The sequence below is a fragment of the Esox lucius genome, chromosome 13, assembly GCF_011004845.1.
Source record: "Esox lucius isolate fEsoLuc1 chromosome 13, fEsoLuc1.pri, whole genome shotgun sequence".
In the NCBI taxonomy this organism is placed as follows: domain Eukaryota; kingdom Metazoa; phylum Chordata; class Actinopteri; order Esociformes; family Esocidae; genus Esox; species Esox lucius.
This window is the reverse complement of record NC_047581.1, coordinates 24224564-24239877: the sequence shown is the minus strand read 5'-3', so window position 1 is coordinate 24239877 and position 15314 is coordinate 24224564. Positions and strand designations below refer to the sequence as shown.

The following is a 15314-nucleotide window of genomic DNA, read 5'->3' as shown; positions in this document are numbered from 1 at the left end:
TTATTGTACGTTTTGCTGATGATGGCTAAAGTTAATCAAAGTTTGTAATGGCTGTTTAAAGAAAACTGAATCATGATTTAACATTGCTCTTTGCCCACAGACTATTTTCATGTTGAGGAACTCTCCACTACTGGCTAGAGCTGAAACAGTCTTCTTTAAGGTCATCAGTAATGATACAATTTACTTAAAACTGACCCAAACACCTGCTCATTTATCATGGTTTGACATCTTGTCAGGACTAGAGTCAGGCCATTTCTCACAGTCAGAACTTCACAGTTCAGATCAGATCCTGATCAGGGTTGAATTTATCAGGGCTCAATGTAGCAAAGCAAATTGCAACAGAAAACTAAAAAAAGCATTTGCCATTGGACAGATTTGTGTAGTCCATCCTTTTATCTGTTTTCATTCTTCCATTTGGTGCGTAATGAATATGAACCAAGCGGGGTATTTGATCCTACTATTCTACAATTACGGATTCAAGGTCACACAGCACGGTCACACTCAGTTGAGACATGGTCTGAACCATTGATACAGAAAGAGAGTAGAATTGATAATAGAATAGCAGGCAGACATTCAAAGACAAACCGAAACTCAGACTAACATGTTCACGGACAGACATAGAGAAATAGAAACAGACAAACAAAAGATGTACGCAGCTGGGAAGGCTGGCAAGTACACTGGTCCAAAAAATGAAGGGAACACCTAAATCACACATCGGGTCTCCATGAACAAATGATACTAATGATCACAATCTTTACTGTACATTGTGTAATTTGTTGAGAACAAAATGATGTAACAACAGTAAATGGAAACCAAAATCACCAACCGATTGAGGGCTGGATTCAAACTCACACCGAAAATTTAAGTGGGCACAGGTCCCACTAGAGGACGTGAGGCCCTCATGCCACCCTCATGGAGTCTGATTCTGACAGTTTGGTCAGAAACATGCACACCAGTAGCCTGCTGGAGGTCATTTTGTAGGGCTTTGGCAGCGCTCCTCCTGTTCCTCCTCGCACAAATGAGCAGATACCGGTCCTGATATGGCCCTGTCATACTGCGTAAAATGCTAATAAAACAGAATGCAATGATGTGCAAGTCATATATCCCAATATTTAATAAAAAATAGTACAGAGACAATATAACAAATGTTGAAACTGAGAAATGTTATTGTTTTTGGAAAAATACTTGACCTTTTTAAATTTTACGTTAGCAACATGGATGCGGTGCGGTGATACGGTGTCCATGATTCCCAAAAATAATTGTACATTTTGATTCGTCATACCACAGGACAGTTTTCCACTTCCACGTCATACCACAGGACAGTTTTCCACTTCCACAAAAACTTGAGAGGGGTACTCACTTTTGTGAGATACTGTATATGGCTTCTTCTTTGGATGGTAGAGTTTTAACTTGCATTTGTGGATTCAGCGACGACTTTAAGAAATGTTCCTGAGCGCATGCAGTGATTTTCACTACAGATTTTTTTTAATGCAGTGACATCTGAGGGCCCGAAGGTCACAGCAATCCAATTTGGTTTTCGGCCTTGTCCCTCGCATACAGAGATTTTTTTGGATTCTCTGAATTTATGTACCATAGATGTTGAGAAACATTATTCTTAAATTATTGCACTATTTGTCAGTACAGTCTTTCACAAAGTGGTGAACCCCTCCCCATCCTCACTTCTGACAGACCCATCCTCTCTGGAATTATCTTTAATAGCAAATAATGTTACTGACCTCTTGCCAATTGACCTAATTAGTTGTGTGATATTCAACCAGGTTTATTTTTTTAGGCTTACACAACATTTCCAGTTTTATGTTGTATCTCTCAACATGTTGCTGACATAAAATTCAAAATGGGCATATTTTTTTTAAGAAACAGTAAAATGTCTCAGTTTTAACATTTGATATGTTGTCTTTGTACTATTTGCTAATGAATATACGGGTTAAACCATTTACACGTCATTGCATTCTGTTATTATTTACATTAAATGCACCGTCCCAAATTCTCTGGGAAACGGGGTTATATGTTTTTGCATATTTGTATCAGATTGACTGTTTTCCGCAGACACCAGGCTGTGTGTAGTTGCTTTTGTATATTGACCTCATAGTAACGTGAATTATAGTGTTTACGTGGCAGTAGGGAAATAATCCCAGTCAGAATGCCTTTGACCACCACACTCCAACTCATGGTCAATAATTCATGTGATGACCAGTAAAAAATTTTAAGTACAAACAAGGGCACAGCATTATAATAATCTCTGTGGTGGGAAGGTCATCTGTGAAACAGAGCCATGTACAGTATCATATAGATCAGAACCACGATTACATTTTCTAAAACCTCATCCTTCAAAGGCTCCCCCAGTGTTCTCCTGAATACCGTAAGGTGTAATTAGGAATATACACTGTATAATATAAAGGGAGGAATGTTGTATGTTCTTCATCTCATCCTAAAGAAACATTTTTCTCATCTAGTCCAGACATGATCTTTCTATACAGGTGGTTTACAAGTTCCTTAGCTCAATGGCTGACACGCTGAACATGTTGCACGTTTGATGGCTTGTTGACCAGACGGACCAGCTCTTAACCTTGTATTTATTTGGTCATATAAGAGCCCTGGGAGAGGAAGAGAGGCAGCAGCCTGCTAACAGCACTATTGCTAGTAGAGTAGTTGGATGGAACAGGAGAGAAAACCCTTGGATGCTGGGGCCCTAGGAGCACACTGCAGTAGACCCTGTCCACTCTTTGTTGCCCTCCTCCTCTGGCTATAGGAAACCCATGTCGAGCTGAGGAACTGTGAATAATGGAGCTGAGAGCACAGCTTCTCATTCCACTTAAACACCAAGGTCCTGAGGATCAGAAATTAACTGGTAACCCCATTCACCTCCTTAGAAGAGATGTGTCTGTAAGAATAAACAAACTGAGACCTAATAATGAATTATATTTATATTTTTGTGGGAATAGCTTTTGAACAAAACAGATAATCTCAAAGCTTTGAGAAGAACGGTGGTACTGTAAGATCTTGTAAATCATTCCTAAGTATCAATGTGATGACTTTTATCAATGACCCTGTGAGTAAATAAATGTCATTGCTCGATGAACAGGAAAGAACATTTGTGTGATTTATCACTTGTTGTCACAATCACTTTATTTATAAGGATTGGCAGGTCTACCAGGCCTACACAGTACATAACCCCCTGAGTGCACAATGTGGAGACACATGTACTTTCATTTCCATGACTGGAAAGAGCAGTGCAACATATAGGCCTCCTACACACAGGGTGTGTTTGAGAGAGGATTTAGAGAGGAGAATGGGATTGATAGAGTAGACAAGGAAAGATTCAGTGGAAAGAAATGGAGTCCATTTTCGTAACTCTCCCTCTCCAGCTGTCAGCCCCGCTCGCTATCCCATGGGGGGTTGCCACGGTGACAGGAGGCCACATGTCTTGGGGGCGTCCTTTTGGTCAAAGGACTCCATTGTTCTCGTGTTAAGCCGTCTTCTATATGCCCGTCTGCCGGGCTCAGGGACAGGGGATTCACACCCCAAACACACATACACACGTACACACACTGGCCCATTGAACTCATAAAATAGTAGGAGGCGACACAGTCAGACATAAACAGCAATTACTACACATGCCACCTTTATAGACAGACAGGAGAAATAATGGCGGTTGCATTACTCCAACTACAAGGATGAAGCATATTGGTAAATGACCAAGACTACAGACACACCTAAGACAGATGAACAATACACTGAAATTCAACACTACTGTTGTTTGCTCCTTGGGGTTTAAGGCCGGGTTTCTCCGTAAAGCACTTTGTGACAACTGCTGTTGTAAAAATGGCTTTATGAATACATTTTATTGATTGAATAAACAATGATTTTAATAACTTCAGTACTTTAACAGAGCTGCTTCATAGGTCAAAAGACCAACTAAGTAAACACAAACACTGAAAAATCTGACAAAATATCCAATGATGGATTGAATGTCAAGTGGTTGAGTAGTCCAGAAGGTTTGATGATGTATTGTCCTATTGCCTTCACTAGATGGCAGCATGGCCCTACTTAACAAGTACAGCACATTGCTTACTGGAGATGGGTGGTTGAGCCAATGTTAACACAATATACTGTAGTAGTAACACACTTTTGTCCTGTTTCTGATGAGTTGAGTAGTTGTCCTTTCCCACAAAATGTCTGAAGTCCCCATGCCATGTAATGAGAAGGCAGATTTTTCCAATGGTTTGTTAATGACATACTATAACCTTTGTATTGGTCATAGTGTCATTTGTTTGCGCTCCTGTAGTTTTAAGGTCTTTGATGAGAATAGTGACCTCTGCTGGACAACTAATTGGCCATTCAAAATATGATCCTTTAATTACTTACATTAGTCCACTGCAACCTGATTGCTTGCTATATTTAGAATATATTACATATCCACATGGAGTGCAGACAGTATTCCTTTCCATTAGCAAAACGTTTACTTTATGAATTAGAAGTGTGTAGTGGGTGTGTGTGTGTGGGGGGATTCTTGAAATTAGACTAAGAGGGCAGAAGGGTTCAAAAACCACAGAAACCACGGCAGATTAAGCATCAACACAGTACAGTTGTGCTCAAAAGTTTGCATACCCTTGGAGAATTGGTAGTATATGTATCATTTATAACGAAAACATGAGTGAGCGGGCAAAACGTCTTTTATTTCTTACGGGAGTCACATCCAACTGTAGGTCATAACAGAATGGCACAATCATGAAACAAAACATGGCAACAAAGAATAAAATGAACTGACCCCTGTCCAAAAGTCGACATACCCTTAGTTCTTAACAGTGTATCGCTGTCCATGACAACATGCAGTCTTGTAATAGGTGTCTATGAGGCCCGGAATTCTTGCAGGTGGTATAGCTGCCCATTCGTCTTTGCAAAAATGCAAATTGTCAGCCAGTATTTTCTGATAACATGCTGCATTCATCTTGCCATCAATTTCCACAAGATTCCCTGTGCCTTCAGAGCTCACACACCCCCAAAACATCAGTGAGCCACCACCATGCTTCACTGTGGAGATGGTATTCTGTTCACTATAAGCCTTGTTGACCCCTCTCCAAACATAGCACTAATGGTTGGGACCATAAAGCTCTATTTTGGTCTCGTCACTCCCAATTACAGCATGCCAGAGGCTGTGAGGCGTGTCAAGGTGTTGTCGGGCAAATTGGAACCAAGCTTTTTTTGTGGCATTGGTGCAGGAAAGTGTTCTTTCTGGCAACTCGACCATGCAGCTCATTTTTGTTCAAGTATTGTCATATTGGGTTCCTTGAAACAACAACACCGTCTTTTTGCAGAGCTGCCTGTATTTCCCCTGAGGTTACCTGTGGGTTTTTCTTTGTATCCCAGACAATTCTTCTAGCAGTTTTGGCTGAAATCGTGGCTTGGTATCAAGAGATCCCAGAATATTCCACTTCTTAATATGTGATTGAACAGTACTGACTAGCATTTGCAAGGCTTTTGATATCTTTTTATATCCCTTTCCCTCTTCATTAAGCTCCAGTTCTTTTCTGCTGCCCATTGCTCAGTATCAAGCCTGCACAGTGCATCCATGTGAGAGCTAACAAACTCATTGACTATTTATACACTGACACTTATTGCAAAAGCCACAGGTGAGGGAAATTCACCTTTATTTGCTATTTTCACCTGCGTGTCTGTAACAAGGCCAAACATTCAAGGGTATGTAAACTTTTGAACAGGGCCAGTTGGGTGATTTCTGTTATCATTATAATTTCAAAAGGAGCCAATCAACTATGTGATAATAAACGGCTCAGTAATATGATCACTATCCTTAAAAAAAAGAAAGAAAAAAGTTCATAATCAGTCATCTTTTCAAAATCAATGCCATAATTACACAGTTTTTGCCAGGGTATGCAAACTAAGGAGCACAACTATATCATGGATACATTGTGAGTCACTGACCTATAAAGATTAGATGCAAGGTGATTAACAGATCATTCTCCATTCACTTATGACTTCAGCTGTAATACTGAATGGCAAACACCCACTGGTATTTACTTGTAACATTTAATATAATCTCATTTCTAAGTACCTGGTAGGCCATAGTGGTTCTCTGTATGGAATAGTTTGATTCGGGAAACCAATTACGACTATTGCAATAACAGCAAGATGTTCTTTATCAACTGTCGTCATGTACCACTAGGAAATAAAGTAAAAATAACAGTTTTGAGCCATGACATTCATGACATTCAGGCAGTAAATTCTTCAGAAACATAAGATGCCCAATGTATTTAATGGATACAGAAGGTAAACATTCTTACATTGAAGAAAACGCACTGTACAAAGATCCCCATGAGCAAAATACTACCCAACTGTCTGACCAAAATCACATTAATGGAACAACTTAACGAAACAAGTCTATTTACACAACAGCTCGATTATTAAAAGCAAAATCGGTTCTTAAAAATCCCCAAAACAAATTAACTCAGAAGTACATCTCAATTGGGTTTTCTAAAACCCTGGTTAAAAGCAAGACTGACTGCATTTAAGTAGTTTTTTTTACTCACTGGCCTTTTGAACATAAGATCGGCTCCTGAACAGATGCGACTGTCAAAAGACCAATTGGAGGAAAGAATATCAGAGCGGGGCTTCCTGTGTAAACACAGACAGTGTAATAAATAGCCCTCTGTTTCAAACAGCCAGGGTGTCCAGTTAGCAGCACATCCAGTGGCTCATAGCTCCAAGTGTCCCCCATCCTCCAGCGGCAGCACAGCCTGAGCGGAGCTGCGTCGTCCCCTGGTCTTCCTGCGCTCAGTCCTCAAGGAGTCCGGAGAGGTGTGGGGTAGCCAGGCCAAGCCTGAGCCGCTGGGATCCAGGGAGCCGTTTTGGCTCCGGTTCCTCAGGCTGCGGCGGACAGAGCGATGCCCCCTGCTGGGCGGAGGCTGCAGCACGTCATCGATACTGAAGTCATCCTGTGCCCAGGGTGGAAAGAGGGAATGTGGGAAGGAGGCCTGTTCAGTAACGCCACCCTGGTCAGCCTCCAGGGCCTTTGGATCATCTGACTGCTCCTCCCCACACTCCTCTTTCACGGAGCTGGCATATAGACTCTTCCTCCTACCTCTGGAGCGGCCTGGGCACTGAGTGCTTCCTCTCGGCGTGCCTCGGTTTGACCCGAGCTCTACATGGCATGCTGCCTCCTGACCTGACGGAGCCGCGGCGGAGCTCAGCTGACCTGACGGAGCCGCGGCGGAGCTCAGCTGACCTGACGGAGCCGCGGCGGAGCTCAGCTGACCTGACGGAGCCGCGGCGGAGCTCAGCTGACCTGACGGAGCCGCGGCGGAGCTCAGCTGACCTGACGGAGCCGCGGCGGAGCTCAGCTGACCTGACGGAGCCGCGGCGGAGCTCAGCTGACCGGAGGGAGGTTCGGTGTCTGCTCTAACTGGACTCTCTCCTGTCCCACTTAAATTTGGCAGCACGCCACAGCTCTGATCAGAATCTGAATCCACAGATGGAAAGTTACACAGAGCATCGGTCTCATCCTGTCCTTCAAAAGATCCTGTGTGATTGGCTGAAACGGACACTGAAACCTCTGACTGGGTGCTTCCTGCCGACTCATGTTCTGGCTCCTCGTTGAGCCAATCATCGCCAGGAACACTCACCTTTCTACCATTACCTCTACCTCCCCTAACAGCACGCTGCTTTAGCTGCTCTTTGGTCCTGGAGGGCTTTGTGGGACCCGACCTCCTTCTCCCCCCTGCCCGCGTTGCTCTCCCAGGCCCAGAGCCAGTGCTGGAGCCAGTAAGGACACCGCTGTCAACAGGAGGCCCATCAGAGGGCTCTGCAGCTGGGTTATCACCAGAGGCTGGAGGGCAGAAGCTGCTTTGCCACAGGGAAACAGCCATGACCTCTCCAGCAATGGGGCCAGTGTTAATGACATCTTCCAATGGGCTGGACTGTTGTTTGGCTGTGGAAAGAAGACAACGGTTATTACTATTACTACAGACTGGAGAAGGTGTGCACCTGAACATGCTCAGAGCCGACACAGACAGTGTCTATTCACTGAATGTAAGTCTATTAGTAACAGTAGAGTTGAATGCATTTCAATGTGAATATTATTATATATATTGTATTGAAAGTGGATTTCTGTTTGAAATTGAGTTGTCCAAGGCGGTCTACACTTTAAAGATGTTGCCCCCATGTGCTTACCTGTGTTTCTGCAGGTGAGAGAGCGGCTGGGAGAAGACAGGGTCTCCGTGATGGGGCTGAGAGCGGGATTCTTGGATGCGTAATCTCTCTTGCCGTACAGAGAACGGTCTACAGCCTTCTTCCCAAAGCTACGCTTCCCTGAGTTCTGGAGAAACACAAACACCCTGAATAATCAAGCTGCTTTGTTCCATCCTAACGGCCTTGCACCTCCTCCAGCCTGTGTTTTAATATTGATTGACGGCCACCTCTAATAGACACATTCACTAGAACAACCACTACGCCTGTTTCTTTGGCCCCTCAAAACTCATCCCATTCCTGGTCAAAACCACAGACAATCCCTGAAGTACTTAAAACACCGTCTTCCAAATGAAGTTAGTGAAAATGTTAATAAGAAGCCCAATATTTCTCTTGAGATTGAGGCTTAATAAAAGGATGTTAGGAGACAAGTAGCTTGGTGCATGTAATACCTCCCTGAGGCATAGCTCTCTACATTCAGAAGGTTCTAAGTCTCCGTAGGAGAAGTGATGAGCAGAGCCCAGACTGACCTTCATCCTCCCACAGGCAGACTTGGCAGCTGTGCGCATCGACCTCTTTTTCACAGGCTCCCTCTCCTGCGGTAGCTGAAAGAACAAAGATGGATTCAAAATAAAAAGACAAACGGGAGATATATAGGAGAGAGGAAAAATGTGGAAAGAAAAAATGTAAAAAGGTAGAGACTGGAGGGCAGAGCAGGCATTACGATAGGACTGATTTACTTCAACTAAAAGACCTTCCACTGAGAGGAATCCTAGATCGTCAGATGAAAGTTTTACTATGATAATATGAGCCCAGGCAAAATCTTATCTAATTGGTGTGTAAGTGGTGGAAGAATCTGGATATTCTTTCAACAGACCTTCCTCTTCCGGCTGCTGGAGCGGGCTGGGGCCGTGACGGCGGCCTCCGGCACAGGACCCAGGGCAGGAACAGAGTCAAGTACTAATTCAGCACCTACAGCAAAATCACCTCTGCTTTAGCCTCATTTACACCACTGTTAATCAATGCGTTAGGGCAGAGGAGGGCTGTTATGTAAGGACAGTAGGATGGAATACAATATGGAATCTCACTTGGGAGTGCTGCACAAACAGAATACTCCTCTTGAAATGCAGAGGTCAAATCCAGAGGTTGAGCCTGCAGCACTGAAAATACAGCAAACAGCCATGTCAAGTTTTACTCAGAGCTTGACGAGAAGCACAGCTTCCTCTTAGCAATTAAAACTATTCAACAACCAACCTCCACAGTCCACAAATGAATGATCAACTTCGTCTTCCAGTGAAGGAAAATCAATCTGTGGGTAAAGATAGATTTAGAATTTGAATTTCCATGACCAAAAACAATGTTTCTAGATAGACCAATAATGTTATTGTTATTTTCATAAGGGTACATAGCAACAAAACAATTGGCAATGGAAAACAGGTGTTGGTGTTTCACTAAGTGTTGTTCCGTGTAAGTGAATGCCAGGTACCTTTCCCCAAGTGCTGGCTGTCTCTGGGTCCCTACAACAGGGCTTCACGGTAAAGGTTGGAGAGGCTCCAGTCAAAGAGGGGCTGCTGAAATCTGGTTGGACCAGGGGGGTCCTCTGAGGGGTCTTCAGCAACGATTTCAGCTGGGACCCCCCAGCGGATGTTGGGACTCGAGCCGGGGTGCCTCCTTTCCGTAGAGGTGTACTTGGGGGCAGATTCTTATCAAATAGCTCGGGGGGAAGCAGAATCCCGAAACGCACCTGCTTCTTCTTAATGATGGAGTTAACAATTCCAGAGGAATCAGCCTCATCTATAAAAGAGAAAAAGTCATACAACAGCTTCATTCATCTGCTTGTCTTACAGAAACAATTTGTGAGCAGTGGAAAAATAAAACAGCAAGCCTTTCCTGCTCCCAGAGACAAGCTTGTCGTGGCCTTTTGTGTTGTCGTCAATACTCTCTGTGGAATGATAAACTTGCACTGGGCTTCAAAGCCGAGATGAAAGGACAGTTCCTCTGCAACAACAGAGGAGAGCAGCATATTTACCCATGGGTTTAATCTCCCGATGAGATGGCATGGAGAACAGCAGGGGCAGAGTGGTCCTGTCTGGTCTGGAACACACATCCAGAGTTTGGCTAGGGCTGCGCAGTTCAAAGGAGCACCCCTGTAGGGTAAAAGCCAACCAAACAGAATACTAAATTGTAGGAACATGGGGTGAGGAGAGGAGCTGTGCGCTCTACAGAGCTGTGAAGACTTCACACAAAAGGGAAGGAGGAGGCTGGAGTGCGGCTCTGCGTTCCAAACAACATCCTATGAGTCTCTAACACACACTGGTCATGAGGAAATAGTACACCATTTAGGAGCCAGCTGGTGGTGGGGAGGCCTGGGGGCATCTTACCTGGTCCTGCTCCTCCTCGGTGGGAGTCCATTCCTGCTTCAGGGGAGTGGAGGGGTGGGGCTCACCCTGTGTGATCCGGGACACAGCATCTGTATGAGGGGTGTCTTCAACCACACCGCAGTGCTCCTTCTGTGGTGCTTCTCCAGGAGGTACAGTGAGAGCAGGTTGATGCTGGTTGGTCTGACCAATGCCAAGCTGAGGAGGTCAGGGTGCTTTGTCAGGACATAGTGCTAACATTTTAATGCAATTAACACTGATATTAATAATTATCTTACAAGCACTTTTCAGAAATTCTTACCAATTGACTAACATACACAGGCCAAAGACGCATCATCCGCAGAAACAGAGTGTAAACAGCTTGCCAAGTTCTACTGGTCATTAAAGCGAACAGTGATGTTTAGTTCCGTTTCATCGAGTTACCTCCTTGTTGTGTGTTTTCTGCGAGGTTGTAGTGCGTTTCAGGATAGGAGGGTTGGCCTCCCTAATCTCGTCCACACACACCCCCAGAGGGCCTGTTGTGCACCGCCTCTTAGTGGGTGGGGGTGTCAGAGGCTGACTCGCTGGGGTCTTGTTCTCCTTCCCAGCACCGTCACAGCTCCACCCATCTGAGAGTTAAGACAACACCCATCAATAACTACAGCCCAGAATAGAAAACCCTTGCAGAATATCCTTGAGTATCTTAAGTAGTACACTCAGGAAAAGCACAGATTTCTGTTGTTGTAATGTAATAAGTTACGACTAAATGAGTTATCCTTTGAAATCAGAGCAGACTAACCATCAGACAGAACATCTCTTGTCTTGATACATCCCCCAGTGGGACTGGATTTTTGGACGGTCTCATTTTCATTCTCCTCCACATCCATAATGTTTTGGAAAATAGCCATCTTCTGCTTTAGAGTAGAGGGGACTTTGGTGGAGAAAGGGCTGGCTTGTGTAGGCTATGGAGAGAGAAAGGCATGGCATGCAACTGATTAACCCCTTTAAAATCAAACTGGTTGATAAATAACTGGCACATTCTAGCAAGAGGCATTATAGGACATTTTGCTAGGTCCTTCTTAAAATACATTGGCATCTGAGAATTATTTCAATGCATTGGGTAGATGTTTCCATTCTAAATAAACTAACATGGTTGTTTGATTACTTCTGTTTAAGCGTAATGATTCAATTGTAAGGTGTAGCGACACAAATGAGACCTTTTGCTAATTTACTGTCTGAAGATGGAGGCAGGCTTACATGCTGACATTGTTAAAAATAACAGGCATTAATAGCCAGGTGTCCATGTAATTGCAGGCAAATTGCCAGATGCTAATAGCACAAGAGAGATAAAATCATTATTGCCCTAAAAGTAGCTTGAAAGGAAGCAACACCGCCCAGGTTGACGTTAAAGCAACGCCAATTCAGCTGCATCACCCAAACCAAAATCTACAGTACATGGGGTGGCAAAGTAGCCTGGCTGTTAAATGATCTGACCAGTAACTGGATGAATCCCAAACCGGCCAGGTGAAAAATAACAAGCATTTTAAAGATTTCACAAATAGAGGGAATACAAATATTGATTTATGTGGATCTTCAACTAAGGAAAATTACAAAAGTAACAATGACTTTTTTTATCAGTAAATAATACTTTTACCTTTATTATGATTAGTCATGTGAAAAAATGTATAAACCACCAAGAAAGTTTACTTATCTTTCTATACATATTTTGACATGCTGATATTTCAGCTAAATTCCAATCGCAAATTGACAAAGGTAATTTAATCACAAAATGAAAATGCTACTTTGGCACCATTTCGGCATTAAAATACACAGAAAAGCAATTCCTTTATGCTGAAGTAGTTAGTACAGCCATACCTTTACCCTGTTTTCAAAAATGAATATCAAGACACAAACGTTTGCCTGACAACACTAAAAGACCAAAACATCAGGATAATGACCTTAAGCTTAATGTTTTAGTGCCTAGGTGGCAACCTTTCATTTTTAATTGTGTTTTTTTTATTTTTTCATCTCAGAGGTAAAACAGGGCTCAGTTGTAAAAGAAACCTGGATCTGAATCTACTTCGTATAAATAAAGGTTTAATAATAATTAGTCATGTAAACAAGCTAGTCATTTCCGGCAACACCAGGCATTGACGATAGGAGTATAACTAGTTTTTCCACACTATGGTATTGCGTTTCTGTTTGATGAAGAAATGCAGTTCTAAAGCAACTTGTACATGCAGTGCACTAGCTATTGTAGTAGTTTATATATGCATTGCTTTATTTGAAAACAGTGGGAGGAGTTTTAGAAGTTTTCTATTGCCTAAGGAGCACTGCACTGGATTCAAACCAATGCTGTAGTGGTGCATTTGAACCAGAGGCAGTTGCTTAGACTGCTGAACCTCCCTAGGCCACTAGCTGCAATACTCATTGGACAACCTTTGAGTATGGCCACAAACATCCACATGCAAACCTCTCACCTGTGCGGTTGTGGGGGGAGTTTTCATCCTCTGTTGGGCTATGTAGCGGATAAGAGAGTTGGTCTCTGGTGAACCCCGTACCCCAACACTGGACCTCCGCTTAAGCTTTAGCTGCGCTAGTCGAGATTTTTCTGGGGGAAGACAATAGTCTGTATTTATTATCAGGCTCGCCGAAGCAACAAATACACATTGAGGGCTAAATATTAAAATATATAATACACAAAAACAACAGCAAAACCACTACAAATACAATAAATAATGACAGATATTAACCATTCATTGGGCCATTTGTGATTTAAAAATCAGCAGACCTATATATAACGTGCTCAAGAAAGGTTATGCACTTAGGTTTCTATAATACCAGGCATGCCTTAGTTTAAGTGTGAAGTCAGATAGAGGTCAGTGACAGGGAACAATGTAAAGAAAGTCAAGCATCTTCACTGTCTAAATAACCTTTGATGTTAGAGGATGGGGTGAAGCTCTGGGTGGATATACCCAGTTGGGAAGGTGTAAGCTGGGAGAAATCCAGGAGTGTTGTTGTCATGTTGCTCACTGGAGGACAGGAAGCCTCCAATTGATTAGAGCTTTCAGTTCCCTCAACGGTGTCCATTTTCCGCTCAGAACTGGCCATGATCTACGCACAGAGCAAAAAAGCACGTGAAGAACCTTTAATGTAGTCAGCCAATTGATCTGTGGATAACATAACTGTATTTGTTGTCAGCAAACCGTTATGGACATTCTTCAGAAAAAGCGGTAAAACAAATCAGTGTCACGGCAGAGGAGGACAAGAATCTAATAAAAGACATGAGACGTTTTCAAGAACGAGATTTGAACTGTTAAACTGTGAACCACCTAAAGAAATCACTCAACTGTTGTCAATAATAGTCGGATACATATTGATCGATAACACATTCAAGAAAGGCAAAGACTCACAAACAACCAAGACTATGATGATTAATGTACACACTGAAATTAGAGTGTCAGGCGTTGGTGGCTTACAAGTAAACAAATATTAATGGAAATGTAAACTCTGACGTTGCACTACCAAGGTAGTATAGACTTCCACATTAAACTTTATTGTATCTCACGACCTAGTTATACCATACGTTGTACGTTACACACCGGTTGAGTAGTAGCTAGCTGGCTAACGCGTTGCTGCTCACTCATTTCACTCCTTACCTTTCAATACGACGCTTTTTATTAACGCTATAATATACTCACGTAGGAATCCAGTATACTTAGTTACAGTTACAAGCGACCATAATTAGAACTGCCTACATCAATAATTACTTATATGCTAACTGACAGGTAACGCATACCGTAGTAAAATTTTCAAATTTCGCACCACTGATTCATAGTAGCCGTAGAATGAAGATCCTTCCGCCACGCAAAACCTTGGTGATCATAAATTGTTTTTGAAAGAAAATTAAAAGTGTAAAAATTACAAATTCTGAAAATAATTCAATAAAAAATACAAAAAGACAACAATAAAGCTATTATTATGGACATTTTGGTACTATTTCGTATGTCTTGAAACTTGCTGAAGGATCTCGTTTCGTACAAACTGACCAATGAGTGTGTGAGCAGATGTCACGTGTCTCATAGAGTATCCAATCAATGGGCAAGTTTGAGAGAATCAAAACCGCAATGTGTCATGGGTAAATTGAGACTGACCATGTTCAGTCGTTATTTAAGTGCATGTTTTTTATTTTTTTTATTTTATTTTAGTCAGTAAGCTGATGTATGGGGAGGTCAATAACACAACGAAATTCAGGTTACTACTCGACATTCTATAAACGCATATACATTATGTAAAAGTAATAAAAAATTCAACAAAGATATTCATAAGAATAATGAACCTTTTGAGTGGGTGGCCCATGCCATAATGAAACATCTTGCACAGGGGCACATGAATATGTAGTTAAGTCACTGACTGGGTGAGGCTGTCGGTGTTTGTATACCCATTTGAGCAGTCACTGTATGTTTAAAGTTTCAAATTTAAATTGCTAAATGAACAGGATTTACAAGGCATGGACTTAAATGCTGTCTTTCCCATGCCTCTAATGATAGTGCAACAAAATTAGACTTACTGAGTAAATAAAACCTTATGAAATAATATTGATAAGGACACAGTACAGAAAAATATAGAAATTATAATAAAGATCAGGTTGCAAATATAAAGAGTTGGTTAGACAAGTAATATTTTCAGAAGTTGGAAGGCTTGCAGGTTTTCTCTGAGCCTCTTAGTCCGAGACCT

At 42.4% G+C, this 15314-nt stretch overlaps 1 protein-coding gene across 8 annotated transcripts; it reads right to left on the bottom strand.

Moving 5' to 3' along the window:
• Nucleotides 1-6273: 6273 nt before the first annotated feature.
• Nucleotides 6274-14525, bottom strand: cdca2 (cell division cycle associated 2). 8 transcript variants are annotated; one of them, XM_029124467.2, is made up of 15 exons: nucleotides 14377-14523; nucleotides 13511-13691; nucleotides 13058-13188; nucleotides 11377-11539; nucleotides 11022-11206; nucleotides 10602-10796; nucleotides 10250-10367; nucleotides 9707-10014; nucleotides 9475-9529; nucleotides 9309-9380; nucleotides 9098-9192; nucleotides 8751-8825; nucleotides 8206-8350; nucleotides 7232-7963; nucleotides 6274-7201 (listed from the first exon to the last, which is right to left on the bottom strand). In XM_029124467.2, the coding sequence occupies exons 2-15, from the start codon at nucleotides 13686-13688 to the stop codon at nucleotides 6732-6734; spliced, it is 2922 nt and encodes a 973-aa protein (XP_028980300.2). In that variant the 5' UTR covers nucleotides 13689-13691; nucleotides 14377-14523; the 3' UTR covers nucleotides 6274-6731. The 8 variants fall into 8 exon arrangements, with proteins under 8 accessions (XP_028980300.2, XP_034152174.1, XP_028980301.2 ...); XM_034296283.1 differs by having other exon boundaries at nucleotides 6274-7381; nucleotides 7412-7963; XM_029124468.2 differs by having other exon boundaries at nucleotides 6274-7963; nucleotides 13553-13691; nucleotides 14377-14525.
• Nucleotides 14526-15314: the final 789 nt, after the last annotated feature.